The sequence below is a fragment of the Perca fluviatilis genome, chromosome 13, assembly GCF_010015445.1.
Source record: "Perca fluviatilis chromosome 13, GENO_Pfluv_1.0, whole genome shotgun sequence".
NCBI classification, from domain to species: Eukaryota; Metazoa; Chordata; class Actinopteri; order Perciformes; family Percidae; genus Perca; species Perca fluviatilis.
Window position 1 is genome coordinate 35351964 of NC_053124.1, and position 20000 is coordinate 35371963.

General features: G+C 40.7%; 1 protein-coding gene across 7 annotated transcripts in view; it reads right to left on the reverse strand.

The window, feature by feature from the left end:
• LOC120571406 (bcl-2/adenovirus E1B 19 kDa-interacting protein 2-like protein) overlaps window positions 1–18886 on the reverse strand; it is an 18967-nt gene extending 81 nt beyond the window's left edge. Inside the window, exons 1-15 of one of the 7 annotated variants that reach the window (XM_039820341.1) lie at window positions 18795–18885; window positions 17541–17594; window positions 16624–16740; window positions 15668–15739; window positions 14604–14633; window positions 13713–13775; window positions 11758–11835; window positions 11360–11521; window positions 11010–11279; window positions 10076–10178; window positions 6403–6534; window positions 3771–3857; window positions 1498–1596; window positions 753–827; window positions 1–675 (exon numbers count right to left, since the gene is read on the reverse strand). The exon at window positions 1–675 is cut by the window's left edge and continues 81 nt beyond it. In XM_039820341.1, the coding sequence (XP_039676275.1) occupies window positions 797–827; window positions 1498–1596; window positions 3771–3857; window positions 6403–6534; window positions 10076–10178; window positions 11010–11279; window positions 11360–11521; window positions 11758–11835; window positions 13713–13775; window positions 14604–14633; window positions 15668–15739; window positions 16624–16726 (1230 nt within the window). In that variant the 5' untranslated portion in view covers window positions 16727–16740; window positions 17541–17594; window positions 18795–18885 and the 3' untranslated portion in view covers window positions 1–675; window positions 753–796. Of the gene's footprint in view, window positions 828–1497; window positions 1597–3770; window positions 3858–6402; window positions 6535–10075; window positions 10179–11009; window positions 11280–11359; window positions 11522–11757; window positions 11836–13712; window positions 13776–14603; window positions 14634–15667; window positions 15740–16623; window positions 16741–17540; window positions 17595–18482; window positions 18552–18794 lie in introns of those variants that run through there. The other 6 variants (XM_039820338.1, XM_039820342.1, XM_039820337.1 and 3 more) reach the window with 6 other exon arrangements.
• Between the last annotated feature and the right edge of the window lie 1114 nt (window positions 18887–20000).

Below are 20000 nucleotides of genomic sequence, written 5' to 3' on the forward strand. Positions count from 1 at the left end.
CCAGATGAGTTCCAGATGTTTTAATTGGTTCCAGATGAGTCCCAGATGAGTCAATTGGTTCCAGATGAGTTCCAGATGTTTTAATTGGTTCCAGATGAGATCCAGATGTTTTAATCAGATGAGATCCAGATGTGTTAATTGGTTCCAGATGAGTGCCAGATGTGTTAATTGGTACCAGATGAGATCCAGATGTGTTAATTGGTTCCAGGTGAGATCCAGATGTGTTAATTGGTTCCAGATGAGATCCAGTGTCTTAATTGGTTCCGGATTAGTTCCAGATGTATTAATTGGTTCCAGGTTAGTTCCAGATGTTTTAATTGGTTCCAGGTGAGTTCCAGATGTTTTAATCAGATGAGATACAGATGTGTTAATTGGTTCCAGGTGAGTTCCAGATGTTTTAATTGGTTCCAGATGAGATCCAGTGTGTTAATTGGTTCCAGGTGAGTGCCAGATATGTTAATTGATTTCAGATGAATTCCAGATGTGTTAATTGGTTCCAGATGAGTTCCAGATGAGTTCCAGATGTTTTAATTGGTTCCAGATGAGTGCCACATGTGTTAATTGGTTCCAGATGAGTTTCAGATGTTTTAATTGGTTCCAGATGAGTGCCACATGTGTTAATTGGTTCCAGATGAGTTCCAGATGTTTTAATTGGTTCCAGGTGTTAATTGGTTCCTGATGAGTTCCAGATGTGTTAATTGGTTCCAGATGAGTTCCAGATGTTTTAATTGGTTCCAGGTGTTAATTGGTTCCAGATGTGTTAATTGGTCCAGATGAGCTCCAGATGAGTTCGGGTTCACCTGGTCCGGTTCTGGTTCTGGTCATACCTGCAGGGGGAAAACACCAACAACATCGCTAAGTTCATTTCAGCTTAAAAACACACGCTAACATATGCTAACATATGCTAACATGCTAACACATGCTTTCACATGCTGACACCCGCTAACATATGCTAACACATGCTTTCACATGCTAACATATGCTAACATGCTAACACATGCTTTCACAAGCTGACACCCGCTAACATATCTATCTATCCATCTATCCATCCATCTCTCTCTCTCTCAGTCTCTCTCTCTCTATCTATCTATCTCTCTCTCAGTCTCTCTCTGTCTCTATCTCTCCATCTATCTCTCCCTCTATCTCTCATCTATCTCTCCATCTATCTATCTATCTATCTATCTATCTATCTATCTATCTATCTATCTATCTATCTATCTATCTATCTCTCCCTCTATCTATCCATTTATCTATCCATCTATCTATCGATGTATCTCTCCATCTATTTATCTATCTATCTATCTATCTATCTATCTATCTATCTATCTCTCCATCTATCTCTCCCTCTATCTATCCATTTATCTATCCATCTATCTATCGATGTATCTCTCCATCTATCTATCTATCTATCTGTCTATCTATCTATCTGTCTATCTATCTATCTATCTATCTATCTATCTATCTATCTATCTATCTATCCATCTCTCCATCACTCACTGTGTGACACACTCGGGGATCTGCACATGCTCAGTGGGGACGAAGCGAGAAAGTTCCTGGAGGCTGTCGACGAACTGGAGCTTCCTGCTGAACTTGGAGCTGAAGAAGAAGAGACAGACACACGAGTTAGTTAGTTAGTTAGTTAGTTAGTTAGTCAGTCTGTTAGTTAGTTAGTCTGTTAGTCAGTTAGTCAGTTAGTTAGTTAGTTAGTTAGTTAGTTAGTCAGTCTGTTAGTTAGTTAGTCTGTTAGTCAGTTAGTCAGTTAGTTAGTTAGTTAGTTAGTTAGTTAGTCAGTTAGTCAGTCTGTTAGTTAGTTAGTCTGTTAGTCAGTTAGTCAGTTAGTTAGTTAGTCAGTTAGTTAGTTAATTAATCAGTTAGTCAGTTAGTCAGTCTGTTAGTTAGTCTGTTAGTCAGTTAGTCAGTTAGTCAGTTAGTTAGTTAGTTAGTTAATTAATCAGTTAGTCAGTCTGTTAGTTAGTTAGTAGTTAGTTAGTTAGTCAGTCAGTCAGTCAGTCAGTCAGTCAGTCAGTTAGTTAGTTAGTTAGTTAATTAAGCAGTTAGTCAGTCTGTTAGTTAGTTAGTTAGTTAGTTAGTTAGTTAGTTAGTTAGTCAGTCAGTCAGTCAGTCAGTTAGTTAGTTAGTTAGTCTGTTAGTCAGTCTGTTAGTTAGTCTTTTAGTTAGTTAGTTAGTTCATTAATCAGTTAGTCAGTCTGTTAGTTAGTTAGTTAGTTAGTTAGTTAGTTAGTTAGTTAGTAAGTACGTAAGTCAGTCAGTTAGTTAGTTAGTTAGTCAGTCAGTCAGTCAGTCAGTCAGTCAGTCAGTTAGTCAGTTAGTTAATTAGTTAGTTAGTTAGTTAGTCAGTCAGTTAGTCAATTAGTTAGTTAGTTAGTCAGTCAGTTAGTCAATTAGTTAGTTAGTCAGTTAGTTAGTTAGTTAGTTAGTCAGTTAGTTAGTTAGTTAGTCAGTTAGTTAGTTAGTTAATCAGTTAGTCAGTTAGTCTGTTAGTCAGTCAGTCAGTTAGCTAGTTAGTTAGTTAGTTAGTTAGTTAGTTAGTTAGTTAGTTAGTTAGTAAGTTAGTTAGTTAGTTAGTCAGTTAGTTAGTTAGACAGTTAGTTAATCAGTCAGTCAATTAGTTAGTTAGTTAGTCAGTCAGTCAGTCAGTCAGTTAGTTAGTTAGTTAGTCAGTTAGTCAGTTAGTCAGTTAGTCAGACAGTTAGTTAGTCAGTTAGTCAGTTAGTCAGACAGTTAGTTAGTTAGTTAGTTAGTTAGTTGGTTAGTTAGTAAGTTAATCAGTCAGTCAGTCAGTCAGTTAGATAGTTAGTTAGTTAGTCATTTAGTTAGTTGGTTAGTCAGTCAGTCAGTCAGGTTTGTTACAGTTCAGCACGCTCAACAGACACGGACACGAATAAAAAGTGCCCAAAAAAAAGCAACACAACGTAAAAATGAGCAACAAAGACCGTAGAGAAAAAAGGGTTAAAAATAAACAACAAAATATTAAAGTGCCCTTATTATGAAAAAATAATCTCTTTTTCTGGTGATTTGGGGTGTTCTTTTGTGTCTCTGGTGCTTCAACACACATAGAAACTGAAATAAATCCATCCATGCTGTTCTGAGTGAGATACGGTTTCTGAATGTGTCCTTCCTCAAGTCTCCGGGTGAGCTGGTCAAAATCTGCACGGCTTGTGACGTCACAAGCCGAAACGAGCTGGCTAACCGCAACCGTTAGCTCGTAGCGTTAGCGTTAATGCTAACGCTAGCATGCTACCTCGTTCTCAATAGCAAAGCGCAGCTACAACACACACTAGTTCACCATAATCTACCAAAGAACTACTTCCATGTGCGCCCTGGTTTAGAAGAAGTCTCCCAGCTAATCCTGCCTTGGAACTGACTGAAGTTGGAGAAACAGCCTGTCTTTTACTGTCTATGGAGTTAGCTGACATGAGCTACGATCTGAGCTACTGAGCATGTGCGAGTGCAATCAAAGATAGTACAGAAGAAGAGAGGTCTCACTCTGTAGCTAAAACAGAGACCCGAACACAGGGTGAAAAGAGGAGCTGCAGCAATGTGCAGTACAACAGAAATATGGTGTTTTTTGAAAATTAAACCATGTTAAGCTATTCTGGTACAACCTTAAAATACAATAATGAACCTGAAAATGAGCAGAATATGGGCACTTTAAGTGTCGACAGCAGACTGATTGAGGAAGAAGAGGAAAATGAGGAAGAGGAGGAGGAGGAAGAGGAGGAGGAGGAAGAGGAGAAGGAGGAGGATACCTGATGAAGGGTTTGATGATGGTGGCGAGGGCTTTGATGTACCAGGTAGGATGGACCACGAAGAAACCTTTCAGATTCTTTCTTAACCTGCAGACACACACACACACACACACACACACACACACCCACACACACACAGACACACACACACACACAGACACACACACAGACACAGATATACACACACACACACACACACACACACAGGAAACACAGGAAGTGAGACAGAAGTGTAGACACGGCCAGACGTTTGCGTGCGTGTGTGTGTGTGTCTCTGTGTGTGTGTGTGTCTTTCTGTGTGTGTGTGTCTTTCTGTGTGTCTCTGTATGTGTGTTTTTGTCTTTCTGTGTGTGTGTCTGTGTCTGTCTGTCTGTCTGTGTGTGTGTGTGTGTGTGTGTGTGTGTGTGTGTGTGTCTGTCTGTGTCTGTGTCTGTGTGTGTGTGTGTGTGTCTGTCTGTCTGTCTGTCTGTGTGTCTGTGTGTGTGTGTGTGTGTGTGTGTGTGTGTGTGTGTGTGTGTGTGTGTGTGTGTGTGTGTGTGTGTGTGTGTCTGTCTGTGTCTGTCTGTGTCTGTGTCTGTGTGTGTGTGTGTGTGTGTGTGTGTGTGTGTGTGTGTGTGTGTGTGTGTGTGTGTGTGTGTGTGTGTGTGTGTGTCTGTGTCTGTGTGTGTGTGTGTCTGTGTGTGTGTGTGTGTGTGTGTCTGTGTGTGTGTGTGTGTGTGTGTGTGTCTGTGTGTGTGTGTCTGTGATTATCTGTCTCCCCCTGATGGACAAAGACTGAAACAACACCTGACAGGAAAGTAAAGAAACCAATAAACATCAACATGTCATTAATTAAAATGTATTTGTTTCTAAACGACATTTAAACATCTTTTCCTGTTCTATGTTGCCTGGAAACGCTTCCAACATGCTTGTTAACCTGTTAACTCGAGAGTTCTGTCCTGTTTTCTCCCTTTATCAGTCCCTCCAGAAAGACGCGATTATGCGATCTCATAATTCAATGCATTTTTCCAAATATGCCGCACTTTTGCCGCATAAATTGCCGATTTCCGCGCAAAATCTGTGGGGCTTGCATGATTTCATAATCCCCGCATTTTCGTTGCTAAAAAAGTCCCATAATATATCTTAGCAGAAAGTTGAAAAATGTTGCGTTAACTTCACACAAGAGCAGCCATTTCCCCCTGTTGCCATGGGAACGTTCCCGCAATTCCATCGCATAAAATTGCATAAGTATCATATAGCATATTCCATCACATTTTTTAAAGGTCCCACGGCATGAAAATGTCACTTTAGGTTTTTTTTTTTACATTAATTTGAGATCCCCCAGCCTGCCTATGGTCCCCCCAGTGGCTAGAAATGGTGATAGGTGTAAACCGAGCCCTGAGACTTCAGATACAGTATTAGGGGACCACTAAGGTCTAAATAAAAGAGACTTCAGATACAGTGTTAGGGGACCACTAAGGTCTAAATAAAAGAGACTTCAGATACAGTATTAGGGACCACTAAGGTCTATATAAAAGAGACTTCAGATACAGTATTAGGGGACCACTAAGGTCTATATAAAAGAGACTTCAGATACAGTATTAGGGGACCACTAAGGACTATATAAAAGAGACTTCAGATACAGTATTAGGAGACCACTAAGGACTATATAAAAGAGACTTCGGATACAGTATTAGGAGACCACTAAGGACTATATAAAAGAGACTTCAGATACAGTATTAGGGGACCACTAAGGTCTATATAAAAGAGACTTCAGATACAGTATTAGGGGACCACTAAGGACTATATAAAAGAGACTTCAGATACAGTATTAGGGGACCACTAAGGACTATATAAAAGAGACTTCGGATACAGTATTAGGAGACCACTAAGGACTATATAAAAGAGACTTCAGATACAGTATTAGGGGACCACTAAGGACTATATAAAAGAGACTTCGGATACAGTATTAGGAGACCACTAAGGACTATATAAAAGAGACTTCGGATACAGTATTAGGGGACCACTAAGGTCTATATAAAAGAGACTTCAGATACAGTATTATATTTTAAAATGAACTAAGTTCAGTTCATAGTTCATACTTCAACATTTTGAACTAAGGTCACAGTTCCAAAAATGAACTAGTTCACAGTTCATTATATATGATATAATATATATATAATATATATATATGTAATATTTAACTCCCCTGAGTTTACCTGCGGTTGACCGTGGTGTATATATATGTATATATATGTATATATATGTATATATATGTATATATATGTTTATATTTAACTCCCCTGAGTTTACCTGCGGTTGATCGTGGTGTATATATGTATATATGTGTGTATATATATGTTTATATTTAACTCCCCTGAGTTTACCTGCGGTTGATCGTGGTGTATATATGTATATATATGTATATATATGTTTATATTTAACTCCCCTGAGTTTACCTGCGGTTGATCGTGGTGTATATATGTATATATATATATATATATATATATATGTATATATATATATGTATATATGTATATATGTGTATATATATGTTTATATTTAACTCCTCAGAGTTTACCTCCGGTTGATCGTGGTGTATATATGTATATATATGTATATATATGTTTATATTTAACTCCCCTGAGTTTACCTGCGGTTGATCGTGGTGTAACATTCTCGCAGCCAGCTGATTCCCGGTAGTTTGTTTTTCTGGCCGCCGGCACAAAAATAAACTATCACGTAGTTTTCTGCAACCATCAGATCCAGAGTTCCCACCACGTACCTGAGAGCACAAAACGTTAGCTTAGCAACACATTAGCTTAGCAACACATTAGCTTAATTTGGATATAGCATCATGGGCAGTGGTGTCCTAAAGGTTAGAGAAGCGAGCTTGTGACCGGGAGGTCGTCGGTTCAATCCCCAGACCGACAGGATAAAATCTGGGTGGGGAAAGTGAAAGAGCAGCGCTTGTTCCCTCCCTCATTACCACCACTGAGGTGCCCTTGAGCAAGGCTCTTAACCCCCACCGCTCCAGTGGAGCTGCTCAGTGGCCAGCAGGTCAGACTGTGGTGGTACTGGGCAGCTTCCAGGTATGAATGTGATCAGATCAGACTGTGGTGGTACTGGGCAGCTTCCCAGGGGGGCAGCTTATTTTTTTAAATAAAACTAAAACTTTGTGCACAATATGTTAGCTTACCAACATGTTAGCTTAGCAACACGATAGCCTAACAACACGTTAGCCTACCAATACGATAGCCTAACAACACGTTAGCCTAACAATACGATAGCCTAACAATACGATAGCTTAAGAATACGATAACCTAACAACACGATAGCTTAACTCGGCTATAGCTATGATGCTATAGCATCATAGTTAAACTGACGTGTTGCTAAACTAACGCGTTGTTAAGCTAACATGTTGCTAAGCTAACATATTGAAATTGCATCTTGACTAAACTTTGACACAAACCAGTCTGTAATTCACTCAACATCCTCTGATCTTACCTATTAGTCAAAATAATTCATAGTTCCTGCTTTTTATTAACTCATGAATTACGTTTAATGTTATTTACATCTAGCTTATTGACCACAAATCAAAAAAGGGTTGAAAACTTTTACAAAAAGTAAGCGATAACGTAGCTAGTCCTGCGAGATAACTTAGTCATGTGAGATCAGATAGGTCAGAGGTGTCAAACTCAATTTCACTAAGGGCCACACTGTAAACACATCAATCTGTCAAGGGCTAAAATTAACTCGAAAAAGGCCACAAAAAGTCTAAAAAGCTCACGAAAAAAAGCCACAAAAAGGCCAGGTAAAAGTTGGGAAAGGCCACCCAAAAAAAGCCACAGAAATTCCAGAAAGGTCATGTAAAAAAAATAAAATAAGGCCACGAAAAAGTCTAAAAAGGTGATGAAAATGCCACGACAAAAGGCCACAAACATTTTGTTAAAGGCCAAGAAAAATTCTAAAAAAGTGATGAAAAAAGACCCCCCAAAAAACGCCATTTAACAGTCAGAAAAAGGCCACAAATAGGCCTCCATGTGACAGAGTAAGGTAGTTATTGATAGTTTGTTGATTAGTTGAGAGTGTGTTCGTACCTCCGGACATGTTTAGTTTATTCACATGCTTTTATTTCATCGAAAAAGTCAAAAATCGTTTACTGGATTATTGCGTGTCTTATATATCCTTCTCACTCACAGCTCGGTCCACATAAAGACCCCAAAGAAGTAACTTAGCCATCAAAGAGAAAAGCGACAATTTGAAAACATTGGAAAAAACGCCAGATAAGGCCCCAAAAACATCGGAAAAAGGGGGACAAACTTCAGAAATGCGACAAAACATTGAAAAAGCTACAAAAACTAGGTGGGCCAACATTTATTGTGAACCTTGATTGATAGGCGGGCCAGATCTAAATCTGCGAGGGACCGGATTTGGCCCGCGGGCCTTGAGTTTGACACATGTGACGTGGGTAGTCCTGCGAGATAACATAGGTAGTCCTACGAGATACTTAGTTAGTCCTTCGAGATAACGTAGCTAGTCCTACGAGATAACGTAGGTAGTCCTGCGAGATACTTAATTAGTCCTTTGAGATAACGTAGGCAGTCCTTTGAGATAACGTAGGTAGTCCTGCGAGATAACGTAGGTAGTCCTACGAGATAATGTAGGTAGTCCTTCGAGATAACGTAGGTAGTCCTGCGAGATAACGTAGGTAGTCCTACGAGATAATGTAGGTAGTCCTACGAGATAACATAGGTAGTCCTGCGAGATAACATAGGTAGTCCTACGAGATACTTGATCCTGCGAGATAACGTAGGTAGTCCGACGAGATACTTAGTTAGTCCTGCGAGATAACGTAGGTAGTCCTTCGAGATAACGTAGGTAGTCCTACGAGATACTTAGTTAGTCCTTCGAGATAATGTAGGTAGTCCTACGAGATATTGTAGGTAGTCCTACGAGATAACGTAGGTAGTCCTGCGAGATAACGTAGGTAGTCCTACAAGATAATCTAGGTAGTCCTTCGATATAACGTAGGTAGTCCTTCGAGATAACGTAGGTAGTCCTTTGAGATAATGTAGGCAGTCCTTTGAGATAACGTAGGTAGTCCTACGAGATAATTAGTTAGTCCTTCGAGATAACGTAGGTAGTCCTGCGAGATAACGTAGGTAGTCCTACGAGATAATGTAGGTAGTCCTTCGAGATAACGTAGGTAGTCCTGCGAGATAACGTAGGTAGTCCTATGAGATAATGTAGGTAGTCCTACGAGATAACATAGGTAGTCCTGCGAGATAACATAGGTAGTCCTACGAGATACTTGGTCCTGCGAGATAACGTAGGTAGTCCGACGAGATACTTAGTTAGTCCTGCGAGATAACGTAGGTAGTCCTTCGAGATAACGTAGGTAGTCCTACGAGATACTTAGTTAGTCCTTCGAGATAATGTAGGTAGTCCTACGAGATATCGTAGGTAGTCCTACGAGATAACGTAGGTAGTCCTGCGAGATAACGTAGGTAGTCCTACAAGATAATGTAGGTAGTCCTTCGATATAACGTAGGTAGTCCTTCGAGATAACGTAGGTAGTCCTTTGAGATAATGTAGGTAGTCCTACGAGATATCGTAGGTAGTCCTGCGAGATAACGTAGGTAGTCCTACGAGATAATGTAGGTAGTCCTGCAAGATAATGTAGGTAGTCCTGCGAGATAACGTAGGTAGTCCTTCGATATAACGTAGGTAGTCCTTCGAGATAACGTAGGTAGTCCTTCGAGATAACGTAGGTAGTCCTACGAGATAATGTAAGTAGTCCTGCGAGATAACGTAGGTAGTCCTTCGAGATAACGTAGGTAGTCCTTCGAGATAACGTAGGTAGTCCTATGAGATACTTAGTCCTTCGAGATAACGTACGTAGTCCTACGAGATAATGTAGGTAGTCCTGCAAGATAATGTAGGTAGTCCTGCGAGATAACGTAGGTAGTCCTACGAGATACTTAGTTAGTCCTTCGAGATAACGTAGCTAGTCCTGCGAGATATCGTAGGTAGTCCTACAAGATAACGTAGGTAGTCCTATGAGATACTTAGTCCTTCGAGATAACATAGGTAGTCCTGCGAGATATCGTAGGTAGTCCTATGAGATAACGTAGGTAGTCCTGCGAGATATCGTAGGTAGTCCTATGAGATAACGTAGGTAGTCCTATGAGATACTTAGTCCTGCGAGATATCGTAGGTAGTCCTACGAGATATCGTCATTAGTCCTACGAGATAACGTAAGTAGTCCTACGAGATAACGTAGGTAGTTCCCGTCAGTGAAAGGCTGATTTTGAGTCTTTTACCTGAACAGGTTGTCCATCACATACTGGTAGTTTTCCAGACTGTTCTCCGGCAGGTAACAGGAAGAAAACACGATGATGTCATTCGTGCCGTCGCTGTAGTAACCTGAGTGACGAGAGAAGGTAGACAGGTTTGTGTTTGTACTTCCTGCTTGCACAGGAAGCAGTTAGTTGAGTGTGTTCATTGCATACAATACCGTGTAGTATGGTTGAAAGTGTTAGGTACCTCCGTGTGATTAGTTGGTGTGTTTACGTGTGTTGGTTGAGAGTGTGCACCTCCATGTTTGGTTGAGAGTGTGTTTATACCTCTGTGATTGTGAGAGTGTTACGTACCTCCGTGTGATTGGTTGAGAGTGTGTTTCGTACCTCCCTGTGATTGGTTGAGAGTGTGTTCTTACCTCCCTGTGATTGGTTGAGAGTGTGTTCGTACCTGCGTGTGATTGGTTGAGAGTGTGTTCTTACCTCCGTGTGATTGGTTGAGTGTGTTCGTACCTCCGTGTGATTGGTTGAGAGTGTGTTCTTACCTCCGTGTGATTGGTTGAGAGGGTGTTCTTACCTCCGTGTGATTGGTTGAGAGTGTTGTACCTCCGTGTGATTGGTTGAGAGGTGTTCGTACCTCCGTGTGATTGGTTGAGAGTGTGTTTTACCTCCCGTAGTGTGTGGGTGTGTTCGTACCTCCATGTGATTGGTTGAGAGTGTGTTTCGTACCTCCCTGTGATTGGTTGAGAGTGTGTTCGTACCTCCATGTGATTGGTTGAGAGTGTGTTCGTACCTCCTAGCTCCCTGTGATTGGTTGAGAGTGTGTTCATACCTCCGTGTGATTGGTTGAGAGGTGTTCGTACCTCCGTGTGATTGGTTGAGAGTGTGTTTGTACCTCCGTGTGATTGGTTGAGAGGTGTTCGTACCTCCGTGTGATTGGTTGAGAGTGTGTTTGTACCTCCATGTGACAGCACATTGAGGAACGGCTGCAGGACAGTCATGTCGACGCGGCTCTCTTGCGGAGGCTCGCCCGTGGAGAAACGGCGCCACCTGGTGCCCTGAGCGTCCACGGTGTCCTCGCGCTCCAGAGCTCCCAGCTCGCTGTGCTCCGCCCCCGACACAGAACCAGAACCAGAGGCGGTCCGGGAGTCAAACCTGGACCTGGACCCGGACCCGGGGCCGGACTCTGGGCGGAGCCTGGACGCCACGCCGAGACGCCGCAGGTCATCTGGAAAACAATCCTGGGAATCGTCATCGTCAACAAGAGCATTGAAAAAATAACTTCAACAAGCCCGTTCCCCCTCTCACCTTCCAGGTCCAGGTCGTAGACGGGGAAGGCCAGCGATTCGCTGTCGGAGGGCGTTGCCATGGCGTCCAAGTCGAAGTCCAGCGCCGTGTCATCGTCGTCTTCAGGCGACGGCGAGAGGAAACCAGAAGGGAAGTCCTCCGAAACTGCCGACTCGCTGCGACCTGAAGAAGAGTAACGTGACTCACGTCTGGATTATTATTATTATTATAATTATTATTATTTTTATTATTATGATTATTATTATTTTTATAATAATAATTATTATTATTTTATTATTTTATTATTATTATTATTATTATTATTATTATTATTTTATTATTTTTATTATTTTTATTATTATTATTATTATTATTATTATTATTATTATTATTATTACTATTATTGATCGTTTTATTACCCAGAGACAGACTGAGAGCCGGAGCCGCCAGGATTCTCTTCTTCATTGGTCGTGACAAGGCCAGACTGCTGGGAGGAGCTGCAAACAGGAAGTGAGGTCACACATTCAGTCTGAATCAGGGGGCGGAGCCAGACGTTGTAAACATTAGGGGGCGGAGCCAGACGTTGTAAACATTAGGGGGCGGGGCCAGACGTTGTGAATCAGTTTTTGTCGCTTCTGATGCCAAAAATACTGCCAAAATGTTTACAAACAGAACGAAAATGTCACAATTTTTTTTAAACAAATGCCAAAAAACATGGTCGGGCGGTGGAGTCTCGGTATCAAACCCCAGCTCGACCAATCAGGGGCCTATTGCACAAAAGTAGAATAAAGAAATCCAGGATAAATGAAAAAGCACAGCTTGACTTAGTGTGATCCACTCATCGCGGCTTAATCGGTTGCACGTTTGCCGAGCCAGGATAAGTAGGTGAAGCTATGTCAGGAGTAGCCTACATAGATGGGATAAGTGCACGTTCACGGCTTTCTTAAATAGACCACGGTATCGATCACAGATTTACTGATGCAGAAATGGAAAAGACGTGTGCAGCATATGTTTCACCCGCTGAGCAGCAGCTTCTAATGGAAATTTACGAGGAGGTGAAACATATAATATGCAAAAAGGGAAATACAGCTGTTATCAAATGGAAAAAAAAGCCCGACAGACAATAGCGGACCGACTGAATACGTAATGGATTTAAAAAAAAACAATCTACTTAGTCACTCCATGTTTTAATTGCTTTAATATACTTTTTTTATGTGTTGGTTTTATTGCTGTATCTGTTTTATGCGCTAAATGTGCTGGTTTTAGTGTAAAGTGTCTTTGAGTAGCCTGTAAAGCCCTATATAAATAAAAAAACAATAATTCTTGTTCCTGGGAAATTTATAAGGACTAGGCTTAATTTCAAAGCTTATTCATAATGCGAGAATATGTTTTACAACCATATGCACAGATCTTCATAAGCTATGTCTAATTCTAAATATCTTTCTACAATTAATGTTCATACAGAACAAGCATGACTGGACAAAAACTAGAAAAAGAAGTGACTTCAATACACACTGTAAGCATATCTGTAAAACAATGTAGCCTGTTATTATTCATGTTTTTTTTTCTCACTCCCAAGCTCCAAGATGACAGCCCCAAAATAAAATGATTAAGAAGGACATTTGATCAGGTGCCATTGTCGTCGTTACTGATGCTAAAAGTCCGCTTTTAGAGTCCGCTGCACGGTGTGGGGGGATGCCCCTGCCTCCCCCCGCCTCCCCGTGTTGCACGGGCGGGGGCACATTTCACGGGGACAGCAGCGGAGGTAAAGCCCATTTCCTCCGTATTGTCGTATTTCGTATCGTATTTTTACCATTACCATCTTAACAACTGCAGTAGTAGGATTTAAATCAAACTCGTGACAGCAATAGTGACAAGTAATGCATGTTAATAAAATGAAGCAGAACACATTCAGAAGACAACGGAATAACTGTTAAACACGTTTATTTCGGATCAGAGCGGCAGCTGATTTAACACATCAGACTCCAGGATTAATCTTAGCCTGGCTGTTAGCCTGCTCTGGACCAGGCTAGCTGCAAAGGATAAATCTCCATGGTTACTTGGCTGGGTTTAATTCAACCTGCTTTTGTGCAACCAAGTCAAAGCTAAATTCATCCAGGATAACCTGAATATCCCGGCTTAATCCCTTTTCCTGGTTTTGTGCAATACCCCTCAGGAGTCAATCCCAGCCTGTTCTTATAGCATCAGATAGCCAATGAGAACAGAGTTGTGGGTGGAAACTCTTCTGGAGTACTTTCTTTAAACCAATCCTGTGTTTTTAGATGTGTTTGCAGATTTTTCGGAAGCTGTCGTTGTTTATTTCAGAGTTGTTGTCTTTTTTATTTAAACGTTGTTGTTGTTGTTGTGTGTTTACCTGGTCGGGCTCCGAGTGGTGGTGGAGGGTTCTCCTCTGATACACACTGGTCTTCATCAGCTGCTGAAGACACACACACACACACACACACACACACACACATACATACAGACAGACACAGACAGACACACACACACATACACAGATACACACACACACACACACACACACACACACACACACACACACAGACACACACACACACACACATACACATATACACACACACACACACACACACACACACACACACACACACAATACAAACACACACACACACATACACAGACACACACAGCATTACATATACACACACACACACACAAACACACACAGACACACATACACAGATAACGCCACAGATATACACACAGACACACACACACACATACACACACACACACACACACACACACACACACAGACACACACATACAAGAGACACACACACACATACACAGAACACAACACACACACAAAGACAACACACACACACACATACACAGAGCACACACACACACACACACACACACACACCAAACACAGACACACACACACACACACACACACACACACACAGACACACACACACACACAAAACACAACACACACACACACAGACACACAAACACAGACACACACACAGACACACAGACACACACACACACACACACACACACACACACACACACACACACACACACACACACACAGACAGACACACACAGCGAGTTGTGAGGAGCTGGTAGTCTTAATGAGCGGTGTAGTAACTCATTCAGTAACAGCTGGACTGTAGTGGACGTTCATTCATATTAAAATGTTACCGACTGAAGCTTTAAATGACAGGAAGTAGAATATGAAATATGTCAACAACATGTGTGCCGGTGTTACCTGCGAGGAGCTCCGCCTCCTCCGGCTCACCTACCGGGAGACGAAAAACACGAGACATGAAGAAGACGGACACATTCAGTCTGTACTCAAACGCATCGCAAAACCAAAATGTCCAAAAAAAAGCACAGAAAGAGTCGGAAAATATGGCGACAATAGTGTGAAAAAAAAATTACTTTTAAAAGTGGTCAAAAATGTTTGACAAAAAGCATTAAAATAGTGCCAAAACTTTTGCAAAAATACCCCCAAAAAAACTCGGAAAACAGCGCCACAAAACGTTGAAATTAAAACGTTGAAATTAAAACGTCTGGAAAACTGCAGAAAACGTTTTGAGAGGAAAATATGTTGAAAAAAGTGTAAAAAAAAAACCAGGTTCAAATTATTTTGAAAAGTGGCAAATATGTTGGGGGGGAAAAAGCATTGATATATGCCAAAACCTTTTGCAAAAATACCAAAAAAACTCGGAAAACGTTTAAAAAAAACACAACAACAATTTTTTGGGAGTTTTTTTGGGAGGAAAATATCTAAAAAAAAAAAGGCTCAAAATATATTTGAAAAGTGGCAAAAACGTTGAGAGAAAAAAACATTGAAAATAATGCCAAAAACTATTACAAAAAAACAAACAGAAAATGTTAATATATATATTTATGAAATTTGTTGTTTTTTGGCAATATATTCAGTTTTTGTTGCTTATTTTGAGTTTTTTGGGGAAATCAACGTTTTTGAAAAAACGAAAAAAGCATTTAAAATAGTTTTTTTGGAGGAAAATATGTCCAAAAAAAAGGCTCAAAATATATTTGAAAAGTGGCAAAAACGTTGGTAAAAAAGCATTGAAAATAATGCCAAAAACCTTTACAAAAATACAAATGAAAAAACATACAAAAAAGCACATATTTTTTTTATTCTGAAATTTGTTGAAATTTTGCGTTTTTTTGTTTTTTATTGCCTATTTTGAGTTTTTCGGGGTGGAAAAATCAACGTTGTTGAAAAAATTGAAAAGAATTTTCTAAAAAGCGGAAAGAACACAAAAATGTCATGTCATGTGAAGATGGACTCGTCTTCCTCACCCTCCTCATCTCCAGACGTTTCCTTCTCCTCCTCCTCATCCTCCTCTTCTTCCTCTTCCTCCTCCTCTTCCTCTGTGGAGGAAGATCAGACTTTCTTTGTCACAAACACAATCACTCTTCAACAAGCTGAGGAATTATTGTCTTAGGAAGTCACCAGACAGACATGAGATCCAGCAGCCTAGAGCAGCCAGTTAATCAACACACGTTTTTAGTATTATTTATTAGAAGTATTTAAAGGCCTCGGCTCACGGAAAATACTCAAAAGATTTTAGAAAAGAAAAAAAACTCCATAAATATCAGAAAATAGTAGCAAAAAAACATTGGAAATAACACCAAAAATGTCTGAGAAAACGCAAAATAAGGCCGAAAAGTAGTACAGGGACACAAATACTACAGATGCAGTACAATACATACACAAACTCATGGACCAGTGACAAGCAGCAGATCTTCACAATATCACTTAACAAGAACAATACTCACTTCTTAAGGGTATAAGCAGCACAAAACTCACTTCTTAAGAGTATAAGTAACACAATACTCACTTCTTAATGGTATAAGTAGCATAATACTCACTTCTTAAGGGTATAAGTAGCATAATACTCACTTCTTAAGGGTATAAGCAGCACAAAACTCACTTCTTAAGAGTATAAGTAACACAATACTCACTTCTTAATGGTATAAGTAGCATAATACTCACTTGTTAAGGGTATAAGTAGCACAATACTCACTTCTTAAGGGTATAAGTAACACAATACTCACTTCTTAAGGGTATAAGTAGCACAATACTCACTTCTTAAGGGTATAAGTTGCACAATCCTCACTTCTTAAGGGTATAAGTAGCACAATCCTCACTTCTTAAGGGTATAAGTAACACAATACTCACTTCTTAAGGGTATAAGTTGCACAATACTCACTTCTTAAGGATATAAGTAGCACAATACTCAATAAGTTCTTACCTCTCGGATCCTCAGCTGGAGTCACGGTGGGAGTTAAAGTACTCGTAGTATCAGAAGTACTCGTAGCATCAGAAGATCTCAGTATCAGAAGTAGTCGTGACATCTGCCAGAGGTGACCTGCACACAGAAACACATCGAGACATTTACAGACAGAAAACAGGCTGTTCAGGAAGTATTCGTACATATCAGGGGGAGGAGCCAGACGTTGTAAACATTTGGGGGCGGAGCCAGACGTTGTAAAGATTAGGGGAGCGGAGCCAGATGTTGTAAACATTTGGGGGAGGAGCCAGACGTTGTAAACATTAGGGGGCGGAGCCAGACGTTGTAAACATTATGGGGCGGAGCCAGACGTTGTGAACATTTAGGGGAGGAGCCAGACATTGTAAACATTAGGGGGCGGAGCCAGACGTTGTAAACATTTAGAGGCGGAGCCAGACGTTGTAAACATTTAGGGGCGGAGCCAGACGTTGTAAACATTAGGGGGAGGAGCCAGACGTTGTAAACATTTAGGGGGCGGAGCCAGACGTTGTAAACATTTAGGGGCGGAGCCAGACGTTGTAAACATTAGGGGGCGGAGCGAGACGTTGTAAACATTCAGGGGGAGGAGCCAGACGTTGTAAACATTTAGGGGGCGGAGCGAGACGTTGTAAACATTCAGGGGGAGGAGCCAGACGTTGTAAACATTTAGGGGGCGGAGCCATATGTTTTAAACATTAGGGAGGGACTTTGTCTCTCTATAGTTATATTAATTAACTATTCTGAATTTCACAGAAATTCAGTCAATTTGCAGATGATGAACCGTTATCTCGTTTCAAAATGGATGGATGGTTATCCGACTCGTTCGGAGTGAGAATCAGACACCAACAAGACATGGACAGTTCAAGTTATTTAAAAAAAGTAAAAGTAAAAAGACAAACCTCCCGAACTCTGACCTGTGGCTGTATTCCTCTCGGGACTCCATGTTGGTCCTGCTGACACATTACCACACTACAAGTTGAGTATTTCCACTTTAATATATATATATACACAGTATAGAAAATGTACATAACTGCATTCTCAATTACATTTCAAAGGAGATGTATTTTATTTTTGACGTATATTACGTTGACTAATTTACGTAACGTACTTAACCGACAAATGTCACTTAATTTTCGTAGCAGACATAGTTATATTTAAACCAAACCATCTTTTCCTGAACCTAACCAAGTAGGTAACAGTAGTGTGCATGTGTGTGTTCACACAAATTTAGCTGACACACACATGTATACACACACACACACACACACACACACACATACAGATACAGACACACACACATACAGACAAACACACACCCACCCACCCACACACACACACACACACACACACACACACATACAGATACAGACACACACACACACACACACATACAGACACACACACACACACACACACACAGACACACACACACACATACAGACACAGACACACACAGAGACATACACACACACATACAGACACACACACACACACACATACAGATACAGACACACACGGAGACACACACACACACATACAGACACACACACACACACACACACACATACAGATACAGACACACACGGAGACACACACACACACACACATACAGACACCCACACACACACACACACACACACACACACACACACACAACTGGTTGGATCCTGAACACTTTAACAGTGTGGTATTTTTACTGCAGTAAAGGACCTGAGTACTCCTTCCAGCGCTGTGTGTTGTGTGTGTGTGTGTGTGTGTGTGCGTGTATGTGTGTGTGTATGTGTGTGTGTGTGTGTGTGTGTGTGTGTGTGTATATGTGTGTGAAATCTGTGTGTACACACAGCTCTAATCTTTAAGGTCAGACGCAGCGAAGGAGACTGAAAGGTTAAAGATTAAAAGTCCAAACTGTTCTCTAAACAACACAGAGAAGAGAAGAGAAGAGAAGAGAGAAGAGAAGAGAAGAGAAGAGAAGAGAAAGAAAGAAAAGAAAAAAAAAGAAGAAAAGAAAAAAAAAAGAGAAAAGAAAAAAAAAAAGAAGAGAAAAGAAGAGAAGAGAAAAAAAAAAAAAAAAAAAAAAAAAAAAAAAAAAAAAAAAAAAAAAAAAGAAAATTTACGGTAAAACTCACAGCTCGACCAGGAGCGGGGAGACTCACCTGGTGACGTCACAGCTTTATGAGCGGACTCTTACACCTCACCTGTCTCTCTCTCTCTCTCTCTCTCTCTGTCTCTCTCTCTAACTCTCTCTCTCTGTCTCTCTCTCTCTCTCTAACTCTCTCTCTCTCTGTCTCTCTCTCTCTCTCTCTCTCTCTCTCTAACTCTCTCTCTCTCTGTCTCTCTCTCTCTCTCTCTCTGTCTCTCTCTCGCAGAGGTGTGGCATGTGAAGCAAGGGCCACACCTGAACTGACACAGTTCACACAGGGGTGTGAACTGCAGCCTGCATGCCCTTACCTGCTTACACACACACACACACACACACACACACATAAACACACACACACACACACACACACACACACACACACACACAACACACACACGTGTACGCCCAGACGGCAGTTGATTGCACAAGTGATGCCTTATTATCTCCCTGCTGCTGTGTTTGTGTGTTTAACAACTTTAAGGGAGTTAAGTTTTAGGGATTCTGGTTGTTGTCCACTCACACAAGTGTGTGTGTGTGTGTGTGTGTGTCTGTGTGTATGTGTGTGTGTGTGTGTGTGTGTGTGTGTATGTATGTGTGTATCGTGTGTGTGCATTTGTGTGTGGGGATGTGTATGTGTGTGTGTGTGTTTTGTTTGTTGTGTGTGTGTGTGTTTTGTTTTGTTGTGTGTGTGTGTGTTTTTGTGTGTGCGTGTATGTCTGTATATGTGTGTGTGTATATATGTGTGTGTATGCGTGTATATATATATATATATATATATATGTGTGTTTGTGTGTATATATGTGTATGTATGTGTGTGTGTGTATATGTGTGTGTTTGTGTATATATATGTGTATGTGTGTGTGTCTGTGTGTGTGTGAGTGTCCGTGTGTGTTTGTGTATATATATATGTGTATGTGTGTGTGTCTGTGTGTGTGTGTGTGAGTGTCTGTGTGTGTATGTGTGTATATATATATGTGTGTGTGTGTGTGTGTGTATATATGTGTATGTTTGTGTATATGTGTGTGTGTATATGTGTATGTATGTGTGTATATATGTGTGCATATATGTGTGTGTGTTTGAGTAATTAACAAAGAAATAAATATCAAATGAAAAACCTCTGTATTATTCTCTGTATAATTTGCACTCTTTAAAAAAAAATACAAAAAAACGGGCTGTACAGATGACCGGACGTGACGTAGGCATAGGACGTAGGCTGACT